Here is a 15,626-nt window from a genome sequence, read left to right as displayed (position 1 = left end):
GAAGTCGCTTTGGATAAAAGCGTCTGCTAAATGAATAAATGTAATGTAAATGTAAATAGACAGCTGTGTTGTGTTATTATGAGGGGACTTAATGTATTGAAATATGTGCAGTATGAAATAAAGTACTTTCGTTAATTTACAGATTCACTTACCTGTGATTTGGGGAAGTTGCTGCTCCAGTCATCCTTAATGGCCTTTATAGTCTCTTCATCAGTCTCCTTCTTATAGTAGATCCTGATCTGATGCTGTGAAAAGCTCTCGGGCCTGAGGTTTAACACCTGGTAGAGGTTACAGTTGGTTTGAACATGTCTTTCAGGAGTTCTGCACTCAAGTGTTCCAATACATTCTATACTGTACATTTAACCATAGAAGTGAGTGGTAGGAGGTTCTATTGACATCAGCATTGGTCTGACCTGGTCTTTGGAGATTTTGAAAGCTTTGGTAGTCTCCTTACTGTAGAAGCGCATTTGGTCAATGGGGTCGTCCTCCTTCATCCCATAGTCCATTTTGATGACCTGAGGCAGTTTTACACAGGTAGAATCATAGGGTGAGTGATAAAAGATCTAGGTCCTCAGACCTAGAATACTTGAACATATATTCTTCCAATCTCAAGGTAATAAATGACATCCAAAGTTATGATAAGGAACTATGTAACTTTGCAAAGAGCATACATTCCACCAGTAAATACTATATAATAATATAATGTAGAGCAGTGGGTTACTTTAGGTCTTCAAATGCTTTTACAAAGGGCCAATGTCTGGACACTTACACGGAGTTCAAAGTCATTCGCATCCAAATTCCTTTGACTCGCCACGTCACTTTGCCATTTCTTGACCTTGTCCATGACCTTGTCCTCCAAGTTGCCCTTGACCTTGTCCTGGAAATTAGACATTGCTACTCCTCTGGCTGATGATGATGGCTCTGGCTACATGATCAAACTTCTTACCTTTATACCCCCCCACACCTGTAAGATCTGGCCCACACACTTGTAGAGATGTCGGTGGGTGATTCTCTCTAGAATCTTTCTTGCCTTATCCAGGTCAGTAGAGGGGGAGTGGAGGATCTGCTCAAACACATGGTCTACATGAGGAGAGAGAGAGGAGGAAGGAAGAGAGAGACAGGTTTTGGTGTACCTTTTTTGTTATCCCCGGCACGTTTGAGAAAATGCAACGAAAGCGTGAGGCTAATCTGAACCTGTGAGTTTAGTGTAGGCCTCCATGTCATCTATGGCCTCTGACATTCTGAACATTCCCCCCCCAGAGCCTTCAATCAAGATGAAAGGATTTGCTTCGACAAGGGCATCTCTGATCCTGGAAAGCCAAATCAAATTGAAGGTGACAAGAAAACATTTGCGTCACAATGTAGCAATTACATCTAAGAGTGAACTTTTATTTTACTTCTTGTACAGCACTTTGTTCAATCATGGTTGTATTTAAACATGTTCTATAAATATTGATTGATTCAACGGTGGTCTTCACCCTCTATTTATACATTTGACTTCCAACATGAAGCTGTATGTGAGCCCCTGCTGTACAATACTCACATGAGCTGAATGACTTCTACCACTCTGTGCTGGTAGGCTCGTCTGTGGAGGCTGAATCTGGTGTGGAACATGTCATACAGGTTGTCCACTTCCTGTTGAGAGAGAGACATCAGTAAGGTGAACCTTTAGAAGTCATACCCTATTTGAAGATAAAGGGTTTGCCTGGCTACAAGTAGCACCTTGTCTCTAGTACAGATCTGAGACTCCCCATCCACCTTGCAGACTCGGGCAAATTTGATATAGCGGTCATGGTCAAAGTTACTCTGAAGACCTAGGTAGTATGAGTCCCTGTGTGTTTGACAGAAGACAATTGATAAGAATATGTTTAGGAAGGCAATTTCAGAGACCTTTGACAACCAAGTATTTGAAAGCATGACATACCTGGCAAAGTAGTCCCATTTATCAACATCAACACCGTTTCTCTTGTTGGCTATGATTTCGTACAGGAAGGACTTCTCCACTGTTCTGCCTTCGTAAGGCCACTGGAAACAGCAGAAAACAATGCTCATTGACCTCTGTGGGGTGTTTTGAGACTGATTACTGGCTAATTGGGCTGACAGTGTGTTTATCAAAAAAGCTAGCTGATAGCTGTGGAAGAAATTGCAATTTCCTGTTTGCTTACATTATTCACTAATCAATAGAACTAGTCATTGGATACTAGTTAGTATGTTCTCATGTAAGCTTGCTATTAATAAGAGTAGATTGTGTCTATGTGTCAGGGTTAATAGATGTTCGGGATCAGGAGAAAGTTCTGGCTTAATGTTCCTTGTCATGACTTCAAGGAGAGCTCCAACTATGAACTCTCTAGTCTGAGTGGTCATGTGTTAGGAGCTGGTCTGAGACTGGTGTAACGTCATTAATGCCTGACTGTCACTCTCTATGTTTACATTCTTGTGCCCTATAAAAGATGGTCCTCCGGCCTTCAGAGCCGAGAGAGACATGATTGAGACCTAAGCCTGGTATTGTGTTGTCATTTATTGTCAGAGGTCTGGTTTTCTTTCCCAATCTGCAGATTGATAAATACTTATTAAAATCCAGAACTCAACTGAACTTAGTCTCTCCGTTTATGAAGAGACGGACAAAACACTTTCTTCATCATAGCCTACACTCGTTTAATTTCCTTTCAATCTTTTGCCTCTTCCAGCGTTGTTTCACTTTACTTTTAATAAAGTGAGCAATAGATTTGTTCATAGATCTATTTAAAGGTCCCTCATTTATGAATGTTACATAAATACATACATACACACATACATACATAATAGAACATAGCTATGTTTTGAGTCTCCTTGTCTTGCCTTGGTTTTCTCCCTCACTACTGAGGACTGAGTAAGATTCCACTTCAGAAAACCCTAAATCAATTATGTTTGTTCCTCCCATGTTGGGTGAACTATCAATGTCCTCACGAGAATGATGTCTTCCTCTCTTCATGTCCTGGAAACTATCAGTGGTTCTCGCAATACTACAGGTATGGTTATGTTAAGTTCAAGATATTGAAACCTCAATATCATCTAAACAAATGTTTGTAAAATGTTGATATTTCCAGTTTTATATAACTTTAACAGCCTGGAGTCAAAATGACAATTTTACTTGACCAATGTGTGTCAAGGACACTGAAAACATATCATCATGTTAATTGTGTTCACCCAGTTAACCATTAAATCAAGAAAATCCATTAAATAAGAAGTCAAAAGAAATTATATCAACCATGCATAAAGAGGCGTTAAACATTTAATTGGTTTAAACTGATCCTATTCAATTAAGGGCCATTCAACCATGTTTTTGGCTCATGTTAACTTGTATAATTAACAAGCCTATGTATTCCTTGATAGGAACCTTGTGGTCGAGAGGGAAAGAAGGGACTAGTAGGAGAAGAGAGACGCACCCACGTTTCTAAACCTTTTTCACTTAAAATCACTTAATATTTACCGGTTTGGACAGGACATTTATTATCATCTTAATAATCATTCAAGTGTTCCTATTTTTGACTAAGTCTATTGTAACGAAACTGAATGCTGTCACTGATACCTCCACAATGGTTGGGTCAATTGGTCCAGCAATTTGTTCCTCGATGAAGACCCGGTCAATAGGCAGGACCAGACCATGCTGCTTCATGACATCCTCCAAGTTATTTTGCTTGACAAGGTGGTAAAACATGGTCACGGACGCTTTCTCGTGCTGAAGAAAAGAGGATTCTGGTGAACAAAGTGGAACCCATATGCACATACACACTTCTTACCGACATACATTTGTAAAGAGTCCTTCACCATGACAACCAAAATACAGAGGAACCAAAGCAGAATGGTTTCCTGCACATAAACAGTTTAGCATTATGGGGCTGGATCCCTGTCCTAACTTGAAATGGGTCACATTTTGTTGTTGTGAATGCAAATATATCTGACCTAAAATAATCATGCAGAAGTAATTGAACCCAATTTTATAGAAGACCAGATATTTGCAATTGCTTCAGTCATTATGAAACATCGGGGAATCACTGGCTTTAAAAACCTATTCAGTTGACAACAACAGGACACACAAATAAAGCCGATGCATTCCCATAAATGTTTGCCCGTGTATTATAATAAACGTTGATTTTGGGGGTTTTGATGGAGAAAGGGAGATAGAACTGTTTTTACCTTCCATTTTTTCATCTTCTTTCTTCTGTCCACTTCATCCTCTTCTTCCTTTTTTCCCTCTTCTCCCTCTCCTCCCACTTGTCCCTCTTTCTCTTTCTTTTCACTTTCAAGACAAACTTTGGGCATAAACATCCCATCAAACAAATGGGAGAAAGGGCCATGTCCTGGTAAAACAAAATATATGTTGGAGGAAGAGAAAGAGAGATTGTTGACTTAAGATGGAAAACATGAGTGTGTTTGTATTTGTGTGTGAGAGAAAGGGGAATAGATATATCTTGAGAAACAACATGGAGCTTCCTCACAGGTGAGCCCAAAATGTATTCAAGTCAGAAAGAGTCTTGTATGACCCAGTGGCAAAGAGAGTGAGTGAAAACAACATATCATCTTCACCACTTTCTGCCACACCTTGAAATAGAACTCTGCAGTTCAGTTCATAGTGAGTGTACAAGGTTGAGTGTGTATGTTTTCCTCACCCAGGTCATGGCAGAGGCCAGCAATCTGCACACAGAGGAAGTCTCTGCAAGTGATTTGAAGTTCTGGCTGATGATCTTTCAGCTCCTTGACCAGTCTCCCTGCCAGGTGACTCACTCTAGACCGACACACACACACACAACCAGTTAGCAGTAAGCACAAAACAAGACCTTAGTTGTCCAGTATCACCAAATCATTTGAATGTTCTACCCTATGGAGTGCTCAAAGCGGTTGTGGGAGGCCCCAGGATAGACGTAGCAGGCCCCTCCAAGCTGCTTGATGTAGCGAAGCCTCTGGAACTGGGGTGTGTCAATGATGCGGACCAGCAAAGGGTGCATTGGCACAAGCCCATGTATGGGATCATTGAACACCTGAAAGAGTTGAAACAAAAGAATGAATAATTATCAATCAACACTTTTATTCATCCAACGTCAATTGTGGTGGTGGAATAATAATAGACGTTTGAACAACTGTCTAAACAACACTGTGCTGGGAAACAGAAGCTCAAAAGCTCTGAACCTTTTGGATTAGTCGAGTACTGGCATAAGCGTTGGAGAGCATCAACCGATATGTCAATCTCGTGGGAATTTTCTTTACTCAACGTTGTCCTGAGGGCAGAAACATTTGTGATTGGTTTAATCTGACAACCAATTGCGGGAGAGGAGAGAATTGCAGATGCGGGGCCTCCATTTCAATTTCATTTTCAGTCTTCTGGCGGCATTTTCAGTTGCACACAGCAAAGATCGGAACTGGTTATCATTTCAAAGCATTCATAAATTCAAAATAATTGTAATTTTAAAAATGTCTAATCTTTTAATACCTGCTATAGTGCTATCAACATTACGTGTGCCCATACATGTTAACCATAAGCGCTAGCTAAGCTAGGTAGCTAGCTAAGCTAGCTAGTCAAGCCATCCGGTGAGCTAGAAAGCTTAGCTAAGCTAGCTAGTCAAGCCATCAGGTGAGCTACAAAGCTTGGCTGAGCTAGCTAGTCAAGCTAAAAAGGTGAGCTAAAGCTAGAATGCTTAGCTAGCTAATCAAGCTAATCAGGTGAGCTAGATAGCTTGTTAATGTACATTGCATTAAGCTTTACTGTACTCGTTTTCAAAAAAACAATGGCTATTAAGGGCAGTGTAGTATAATTTATATATTTGGCTTTTCTTCATGGCTGTTTGGTCTCATCTGGTCCCAGGGCAGAGACCATTGTTTCCCGCAATTTTGTCTGAGTGAATCTCCTGGTCTCAGTGCAGGTTGTCTGAAGGCAGGTGAATCTCCTGGTCTCAGGGCAGGTTGTCTGAAGTTTGACTCCCTGCCCTGAGAAAAGAAAAATACAACTTCTGCCCTGAGACCAGGAGATTCACCTGCCCTCAGACAACCTGCCCTAAGACCAGGAGATTCACTTGCCCTCAGACAACCTGCCCTGAGACCAGAGGAGACAGTTGACTCCCTGCCCTGAGAACAGAAAAATACAACTTCTGCCACGAGACCAGGAGATTCACCTGCCCTCAGACAACCTGCCCTGAGACCAGGAGATTCACCTGCCCTGTCGTTGTCCTTCAGACAAAATTGCGGGAAACTCAGGTCTCTGCCCTGGGACCAGATGAGACTAAACAGCCATGAAGAAAAGCCAAATATATAAATTATACTTCACTGCCCTAAATAGCCATAGTTTTTTTTTAAACGAGTACAGTAAAGCTTTATGCAATGTACATTAACAAGCTTTCTAGCTCACCTGATTAGCTTGACTAGCTAGCTAAGCATTCTAGCTCCAGCTCACCTTATTAGCTTGACTAGCTAAGCTAAGCTTCTAGCTCACCTGATTAGCTTGACTAGCTAGTGCTTATGGTTAACATGTATGGGCACACGTAATGTTGATAGCACTAGCAGGTATTAAAATATTACACATTTTTTAAATTACACATTTTTTGAATTTGTGAATGCTTTAAAATGATAACCAGTTCCGATCTTTGCTGTGTGCAACTGAAAATGCCGCCAGAAGACTGAAAATTATTGAACCTTACGGTTAGCCTGGCTGCCAGCCCAACTTCTCCCCGCCCAAAAGAAATTTGTTCGGGAAATTGGGTCTGGAGGGTGTCATATTGGGGACCAACTACAGAGAACCAGAATCTGGGCGAACCAATGAAATTGCCAGGGCGGGCTTTATACGATGATGGACAGATGATCAACAGTAACGTAATCACCCACGTCACAAAAGAGCGCTTAGGTTGAATTCGTTTTGAACAAACATGGCTACCGCTGGAGATCTGGGATGTTGTGATTCTGCCATCGAGTCTGTTTTAGAAGACATCGACAGCGCATTAATTTTGAAAGAGGAACAGAGAGACGCAATCAAGGCATTTGTCGATGGAAAATATGTTTTTGCCGTCCTTCCTACAGGATTCGGTAAAAGTTTAATTTATCAGCTGGCCCCAATGGAGTTGTAATCCTAAACGGAGAACTTCGTATATGCATTGCCCTTTATTGTTTCGCTCAAAAAGGTTGACCGTGTGAACAAGTACTCTCCCTACCCTTAAATTAATTTTACAACACCGGCAAAAATCGTTTGTATTCATTCTTCAAGCATACTTCAAGTCTGCTTGTAGTTAAGTTCTGTTGACAACAACTATGCGGTGCTTAACATACGTCACATACTCTGTTGCTCTGATTGGTTGTAGATCTATCCAATTAAGCGAAGAGGCATTTGTTTTCCAGGCTCGTTTGAAACACGTCCTGTAGTCAAAGCCCAATGGAGAGTTCTCAGAGTCATATTCTGACCAGAATTATGAGTATGACAACGTCAGGCTACCTTACGGTGGCCCTGAAGTGCAAACCACACCCCCTAATTTGAGTACATCCCCCAAATGAAAATACTCCCCCCCAATACGAGTCAACTCCCCCCAAATCGGACGACTTATTCACCTCCCCCCAAAACAAAAACGGGGCCACCGTAGGCCCTGCCTCTGCAATTCTCTCCTCTCTCGCGATTGGTTGTCAGATTTCGTTTCCGCCCTCGGGACAACGTTTAGTAAAGAAAATTCCAACGAGCATATGTCAACCGCAATATCTGCGGCAGCAAACACACGTCAAAACACATAAAAACTATCAGAATAGACCGTTTTCCTACTACTCCAAAGATCGGTTTGAAAATCTACTCGAAAAATATGTAGCCTTTTCTCCGAAACAATTAAAGACAGGAAGGTAGCAAATGTTTTGCTCCTCCTGTTAAGCCATGCCCTGATGTTACAGACACATTTGTATATCTGTAGGCCTACTTGTATCCGGTGTCCTTATTGTTGTGTGTGTTGTGGTTTTGTCTCCCTCTTGTTTCTCCCACTCTCAAGTATCCCTCTGTGATTGGCTTGTCAAACCCCAATCATTGTCACAGCGCGCATGTCCTTGTCCAATCAGATGTTTGTCCGTCTCCCTTACGGACTTGCATGTCTTCCGTTCGTAAATTGACTCGTTACCAACCCATACCCTGTTTGTTCTGTGCTACCGTTGGCTGTTCTGCGCGAACGGAAACTTTCGTTTTTGTTTTCGTGTTTTCGTGTTTTCCTAGTACTTTTGTTCTTACATGTATAGCTTACTTTGTTGCAGTTTTACTCGCCTTTACTCGGTATAGTGATTTTGTTTCGTTTGGTTCATTACCCAGTGACGAGGTAGGTAAGTTGCCCATGGTACAGTGCCATAACGTTGTAACTTATCTCTGTTACACATCATGTTAGGAACGAGAGCAACGTGTATTTTAGTTTAGGGGTGTCTCTGGTTAGGTGGTTAGGGCTTCTTTTTATAAATCAGTCCTACTTTTCTTTGGCAACGTTCGTAATTATCTTGTTCTCTGGGGTGTTCATAAACATAAACAAATAAACATAGTTAGCCTATTATTTTAAAGTGTTTGTTTAGCCTCTGAAATTCCTGCCAGCCCCTGTTTGACCCAACCCTGTGACCCGACTATCCTTTGGATTTTCCTGCCTTGCTGTTTGCCTGTCGATGACAGGCATGCCTGCTTGACTAGTCTATTATATGGTCTATACTACCATTAAAAGCCCACACTTGGATCGCTACTACCAGTACTTCTCCTGAGTCCGATCATTACAGTAATTTTCCTAAAATAATATTATCAGTCATGCATTCTTTTTTCAGATTACTTAAATTAAATTAAATATCTAGTTGTTTAATACAGTAGTTTATCCTTGTATGTATTCAATTTAACATACAAGATATGTTTAACTTCAATGTTAAATATGCTGGTAGGATGTGGGTTAAGCATTTATGCTGAGGACAAAATCCAGTGGCATTTGGAATCGGCAACCCACAATGACTTGTATTCTTGTAAAATCTTGGAATAGAGCTGAACATTTTTCCCACCAAAACCTGTTAGTGATAAACTCAATGTTGATGAGAAAGGGTCCGTGGTTGGGTTGGTTGTACAGGTGATGGTCTCAGTATAAAACATGGTCAGGTTGGTTGTACAGATGATGGTCTCAGTATAAAACATGGTCAGGTTGGTTGATGATGGTCTCGGTATAAAAGTGGACCAGTGTTCTCCAGCTACTACTTCTCTTTGCTCTCTTCTTTATTCTGTTTCTTTCTCCCTCCACTTTACATTTATCTAGGCAAAGTAAGATTTAAAACCTTTATTTTCAACACGTTTGCCTTCAATACAAATCATTTGCAATGTTATTAAATGTAAATTTCCTTGACCATTCTTGCTCTGATTTAACCAATGGAGTCAAATACCTGCAAATTCAGCATATTTGGTGATATACTCTCCAATCAGATCAAGGGGCAGGGGCGTCAATAGACCCTTTTTACTGGAGTACGAGCCCCAGTATAAATCTTCTGTGTCCCAGTAAAATCTAAAGTTTGAGTTTTAACAATTTACTTTATTAGTCAATAATTTAGATTGATAATCCTGGAAAAAATAAATGCAGTATCCCAATCAACCCTTGTAAATGTGTTTAACCGAAAACACAAACCGATGCACGCAGAATTCCATGTCAGCGCCCTCTTCTGAGCTTGCCAGATAGCCACTGCAGCACGCATACAGAAGTACACAAGTCAGAATTGAGGTAGGCTAAGAAAACATTACAAAACTAAAGATAGTTTCTAAAAGATAGGCCTACCGATCATCTTATTTTGACTAAAACATAAAAACAATATTACATGAAGCTCAAAAAAACTCAAATTAATGCAAATAAATGTGAGCGCTCACATTAACTATTGATGTCCCAGCCAAAGCTGATATCAAACTTGCGTGCCTGAACTATATAGTGGGTTAGGCAAGGGGAGTTTATATAGCCTAGTCTAACAACGCCTCTGTCAAGGGGCTTAGTTTTGGTTGTTTGGCCAATATAAAAACTTCTACAATATCAGTGAAAATCATTTGTAGCCTCCTGTGTGCCACCGTTTACCTACCTGCAGATTCTGACTTTAAAGACAAAGATTGTTTCCCTCTAATCAATCTTATTCCTTTGTCTCGTTTATTTCCATCACCACCCTCTAATTTCAAAATCACATCCAGACAGCCTCTAATTCATCTTTCTGTTGCTATTGAAACAAACTTCACATAGACCTATAGGGTTTTCCACATATCATTTTGCACAGCATTTTTACCTATTCATAAAAAAAAATACTAAAACATAATCATTGCATAAGACTCCTCAACACAATATATTGGATTGGTTTGTTTACGCTAAAACTGTCAAGTTCCTCTGAAGAAAGAAGGCTATATTTACCTTTCCCTGCACATTGAACTGGCAGTCAGTCGGAGTTGAGCATTTGGAGCAACTCATTTTGGGGAATGAAATAAACGGCACTAGTGAACTGATGTGGTGAGGTAACTGAATTTTCAAGACTAACGCCAGGTAGAGATGTAAGTGTGCTTTTATGCAGTAATGAGGAGGACACTCCCATCTGTAGATGATCATTAGCCAACACCTCCGAATGTCTTTGAATACCATTTTAAGTAATCCATAAATATTACATTGTTTACTGTTCTTTTACTACATGCTACAAACATAACCTAATACATTTATTTCAAGAATGGTTACAATGTATTGAAATGTCATTAATAGTAGGCCATGGATTAAAGAAACTTTATTTTCCATTGGCCTAAACAAGACAGGATGGGGCAGAACGGGCACAGGAGACGGTGGAGAGGCCGTGCACAACCTAAGAGGCGGCTGCCAGGACTCCTTTTGGCCGGGGTGGCGCCTGGGAGCGCGTACGAGGGGGAGCTTGGGAGTGCGGACACAGGGGCGGGGAAGGTGGCAGCCAGAAGTCTCGGCAGGGACAGGCTCAGTCGTCTGCATACTGGGCAGCGGCAGGGGCACAGGACAGGAAAGAGGCAGGGGCACAGGACAAGAAGGAGGCAGGGGCACAGGACAGGACTGGGTACCGGCGGCAGGCAGCCGAGACTCCCCGGCAGGAACAGCCTCGATGGTCTGGGTTCTGGGCGGCTCAACCTCGGTCATCTGGGCGCTGGGCGGCACAACCTCAAGATGAGGCGGGCGCACAGGGCAGGACTAAGCCAGGGCCACAGGGCAGGACAGAGGCTGGAGTGGGGGTTCGGGCTGGGTCTGGAGCCGGGGTAGGAGCCAGGTCTTGGGGTGGACCTTCCACTGCAGACTTCGGAGTCCACCGAAGGCAAGACGGATCCATATGAAAGGGTTGCCGGAACTCTCCGCTGGGTCCAAGCTTGGTCTTGTCCTTCTGTTACGTGGTGCGGTGGCGTAATAACTAAACGCAGGAGAGTAGCCAGACATTACGTCAAAACAAGGTTTATTCATCAAAACGGAAAAACTGACAAGATACTCGCTGTAACATAAGATGAGGACAAGAAAGACAAAGGCTGTTTATCTATCCACGTTGTTTTCCGTTCTTGTGTTCTTTTTTTGTTCTTGTGTTTGTTTTGACGTCATCTTTCATTGCCCAAGTACAGTTCCATTCCAAGAACACAAGTCACCAAGAACGCCAAAAATAAAATGTTTATGCCTTGAGACCTTAACAAAACAATCACCATGGCAATGACTACACAATGGAACTTGCATTTTCCTTAGCTTAGTTCTAACAATAAGGGCCAATAAATGGTTATGGTGTTGCATGACAAGTTATTGGCTATCCATTCCGAATATGCAAAATGTTTGTCATTAAACAGTTTGTGATGGTGCCCTTACCCTTGTTGCAGCTGGCTAGGGCACACTCTCTCACACTTGTGTCCTGTCGCTCCCCTCTGTCCTATCTGAGGCAAAGGCTACTATTTGACTGTAGTTCCAAATTTGTGTCCTGTTTTTCATTACTGCAGGTACATGGATGACCTCCGCGCAGCAGGACGACTGACATTATCCACCTCTGCTGCTCACCAGGCTGTGCGCTGCTACTTGAAAATGGCGTGCACGGATTAGGACGTAGAAGCTGGGCAGTGCTCTGTGCCGTCACAGTCAACCAACACAGCGTACAAAGTAAACTTGTTACACTTCACGTGTGAGGAGTGAAGTGTGGAGAGGGTGGCGGGACTTCCGCTTCTTGGGGGTCCAGATACAGGACAACCCATCCTGGAGTGTGAACACCTCTGAGCTGCTGAAAAAGACCCAGCAGAGACTGTACTTCTGTTGGAGAAATTGAAGATGTTTACACATTTTTAACACATTTATCCTGTATAAGAATGATTCTGTGTTCAGCATTCCTTGTGTGTAGAGAGAAGCCTACCCCCAAATCTGGACTTTGGGTAACATGAGGCATACGTAAACAAGGTGACCTGGGCTGACCACTCTCTCTTACTGGAGAGGCCATAAAAGATGTCTGGCCTTATCTGTGTTGGGTGAATCATGTGGTCAAGCTTACAGGGGTCAAAAGGCACGCACACACTCAAACACGTACACACGCGCGCCAGGTCTATGCAAGGAGCCAATGAAGAAGAGCAATGGAACATTTGCATGCCTTTGTCTTAACCAATGACTGTAAAGAGCGGTTCTGCTTAAATAGCTAGCTAGCGCAACATGGTAGCGGACAAACTTGTAGCACAATGGGGTGTGATGTTTTGTCTCCTTGTGGGCCGGCCGCAAGCAATAAAGCTTTCTTAAACTTGTTCACCGACTGACTGTGCAATGCTTGATAGATTAATACTTCTGACAACTTCCCGAGGACACTCAGGAGGAATAACATCACACAAAGACTGCTGGTGTCCTTCTACCGAGCCTCCATTGAAAGCATCCTCACATACTGCATATGTATTTGGTATACCAGCTGTACAGTGGCTCAGAGGGTCATAAACAGCATTGTTGGCTGCCCTCTCCCCGCACTGGAACACCTACACAGATCCTGTTGTCTCAAAAATGCGCAGAACATCATAAAAGACACTTCACACTCCTGGGCACTCCCTGTTTGAAATGTTGCCTTCAGGCAGACGATACATATCAATCAAGGCAAGGACAAACAGACTAAAACAGTGTCTATCCAACTGCAATAACCACTGTTGCTGCTGGCAAAACATAATGTGCACAATGTTATGTATTATGTAATGACTGTGTGTGGTTGTTTACGGTACAGTCTTACGTATATTTATTTGAGTAATTTTAGCACTTTAGTAATTTTATCCTTTTTACTGATTTTTAAATCAATGAATGATCCACTGATTGGAAGCACTTTAATTTCTTTGTACCTGTGACAATGACAATAAAGATCTATTCTATTCATTTGTATAGTATGCAATTGTGGTGGGGGCACAGTCTACACCCAAGGAAAATGCTGTAGACTGTAGTTACATGGAGATTTTTATTAATAGACCCAGTAGTGTTTGTTAGGGGACAATTTATACATGAGATGATCAATAAAACTACCATACTTGAGAAATCCCCAGAACAATATAATGATCAATTCTCGCAACTGTCTGAGCCTAAAACATCAGAACAATGGCCATTTGGTCTCATAGACACAAGTCCTTGTATTCCACACCTACACTGGTACAACATGATACTAGTGTATCAATTTCTCTCAGGCAGACAGTCTGAGAGGTCAACCAGCCCAACACATATTTCCTACATTATCCTACACTAACTGCAGCTGAGGTGAGGCAGCGCAGATCAACCCTCGCAAGGCTCCTGGCCCAGACGGTGTATCAGGTAGGGCCCTTGGGCTGTGCTGACCAGCTAGCAGGGGTCTTCAGTGACGTCTTCCACCTCTCCCTCAGCCTGTCTGTACCCCCCACCTGCTTCAAGATGACCACCATTATCCCTGTGCCCAAGAACACCAAGGTCACATGTATGAACCACTATTGCCCGATAGCACTGACCTCTGTCATCATGAAGTGCTTCGAGCGGCTAGTCAAATCATTCCTCTGCTCCTCGCTGCCCCCCACCCTGGACCCAATGCATTTTGCATACCGGTCCAACAGGTCTACAGACGATGCCATCGCTCTGACAATGCACACCTGTCAGAGCTGTTGATCATCTGTCCATCATCGTATAAAGCCCGCCCTGGCAATTTCAGGATTGACCCATATATATCAAATATTTGTAATAACAGTTTTAGAAAAGCAATAAGGCCCGCAAGTCCGTGTTTTGCGCTGATTTTAGAACAGGTAAGGGGCTGTTAGGCACAACGTGACAGGCTTGCTTAATTAAACATTTGCTTCGCGTGCGCATAATTTGCACGTCACTTTATCGGCCAGGTACATCGGCATACGTTTCATATCTGCAGATGCCGATAATTACGTTTTGAAGCTTTTACCTGCCGATACCGATGAAGTGCAGATATTATGTGCATCCCTAGTAAATTATGCACACTGTCACATTGCTGATGTACATTTTATGTTTCAGCACATAATAACCTTTGGCCAGATGAGCAGTGACAACGGTGGTGGCACAAAAGAGGTCAGGTTTGATATCTGTGTCGATATTCAAATGAATGGTTGCTATCAGGCTTCCACAGAGCTTGATAACAACCCATTCATTTGATTCAGGTGTGCTGGATCAGGAAAACATCTAGAACATACAGGACAGCGGACCCCGAGGGCCAGGATTGAACACCCCTGCTTTAGACGTTTCCCTAATCCAGCTCATCTGATTAAAATCTATGTTGTTATCAAGCGCTGTGGAAGCCTGATAACAACCATTCAGTTGAATCAGGTGTGCTGGATCAGGAAAACATCTAAAACATACAGGACAACCGATCCCGAGGACCAAGATTGAACACCCCTTGCCTATAGCAATCCTTTCTGTTGGTCCCATTTTCATCTCAGGTGATTTTGCATTAATTTGGCAAACAATTACGCTAGGTCATGCTTCCTCTGAACCTTGCATGTCACATGACCAAGGAGCTATTGAAATTAAAATGTTGGTGAAATTAATTCAAAATCTCCATAGATGAAAATGGGACCAGTGTTATCTCAGGTGAGTGTCACCTCAGTTGTTTCAGCTAGGATGTTACATTCTGGATAACATAAATACATTTCTCATACAGTACAAGAAAGACTAAACACAATTTCTGCGTCAATCTATGATAAAGTAGATTGTCCTCTTTTCAACAAAAAAAGTAGATGTTGCTGAGATATTAGAATCTGGAAAGGTAATGTTTCTCATAAGCCAAACTAGTGTTATCGTGTTATAGTGTTACAGTTACAGTATAAATACATTTTATCCATTGTGGAATATGAAGACTCTTGATATTGCGTCCAGTGTGGGTTTTTTTCTTTCTCAAAAATATGTACCAGATGTATAGTCATCTCTTCCCTCATCCTCATGGTATTAGAAAAGGTTTTGTTGTTGCATCATGGGACAAAGTGCTGCGATGGCCTCTGCACTTCTCTGATCAGTCAGTGACCCCAATCCTCTGGTCCCCCTGAATTAGAATGCTGTGCTTTCCAGTAAGAACATTACTTTATACAACAGTGGAGAGATTGTTTCAAGTTGCTGTTGGGAAATATGAACTACAAGTAACACTAATAAAATGAAAATGAAAGTCAAATGAGAGAAAGACAT

General features: G+C 42.1%; 1 protein-coding gene across 3 annotated transcripts in view; it reads right to left on the bottom strand.

Moving 5' to 3' along the window:
• LOC124480282 (deoxynucleoside triphosphate triphosphohydrolase SAMHD1-like) overlaps positions 1-10,712 on the bottom strand; it is a 39,505-nt gene extending 28,793 nt beyond the window's left edge. Inside the window, exons 1-10 of one of the 3 annotated variants that reach the window (XM_047039418.1) lie at positions 10,386-10,709; positions 4,858-5,018; positions 4,650-4,765; positions 4,177-4,340; positions 3,569-3,718; positions 1,925-2,025; positions 1,723-1,831; positions 1,544-1,635; positions 1,195-1,310; positions 836-1,080 (exon numbers count right to left, since the gene is read on the bottom strand). In XM_047039418.1, coding sequence (XP_046895374.1) covers positions 926-1,080; positions 1,195-1,310; positions 1,544-1,635; positions 1,723-1,831; positions 1,925-2,025; positions 3,569-3,718; positions 4,177-4,340; positions 4,650-4,765; positions 4,858-5,018; positions 10,386-10,610 — 1,389 coding nt within the window. In that variant the 5' untranslated portion in view covers positions 10,611-10,709 and the 3' untranslated portion in view covers positions 836-925. Of the gene's footprint in view, positions 1-835; positions 1,081-1,194; positions 1,311-1,543; positions 1,636-1,722; positions 1,832-1,924; positions 2,026-3,568; positions 3,719-4,176; positions 4,341-4,649; positions 4,766-4,857; positions 5,019-10,385 lie in introns of those variants that run through there. The other 2 variants (XM_047039419.1, XM_047039417.1) reach the window with 2 other exon arrangements.
• Between the last annotated feature and the right edge of the window lie 4,914 nt (positions 10,713-15,626).

This window comes from Hypomesus transpacificus, chromosome 18 (genome assembly GCF_021917145.1).
Source record: "Hypomesus transpacificus isolate Combined female chromosome 18, fHypTra1, whole genome shotgun sequence".
In the NCBI taxonomy this organism is placed as follows: Eukaryota; Metazoa; Chordata; class Actinopteri; order Osmeriformes; family Osmeridae; genus Hypomesus; species Hypomesus transpacificus.
The sequence above is the reverse complement of the archived record's forward strand: the minus strand, read 5'-3'. Positions and strand labels throughout refer to the sequence as shown.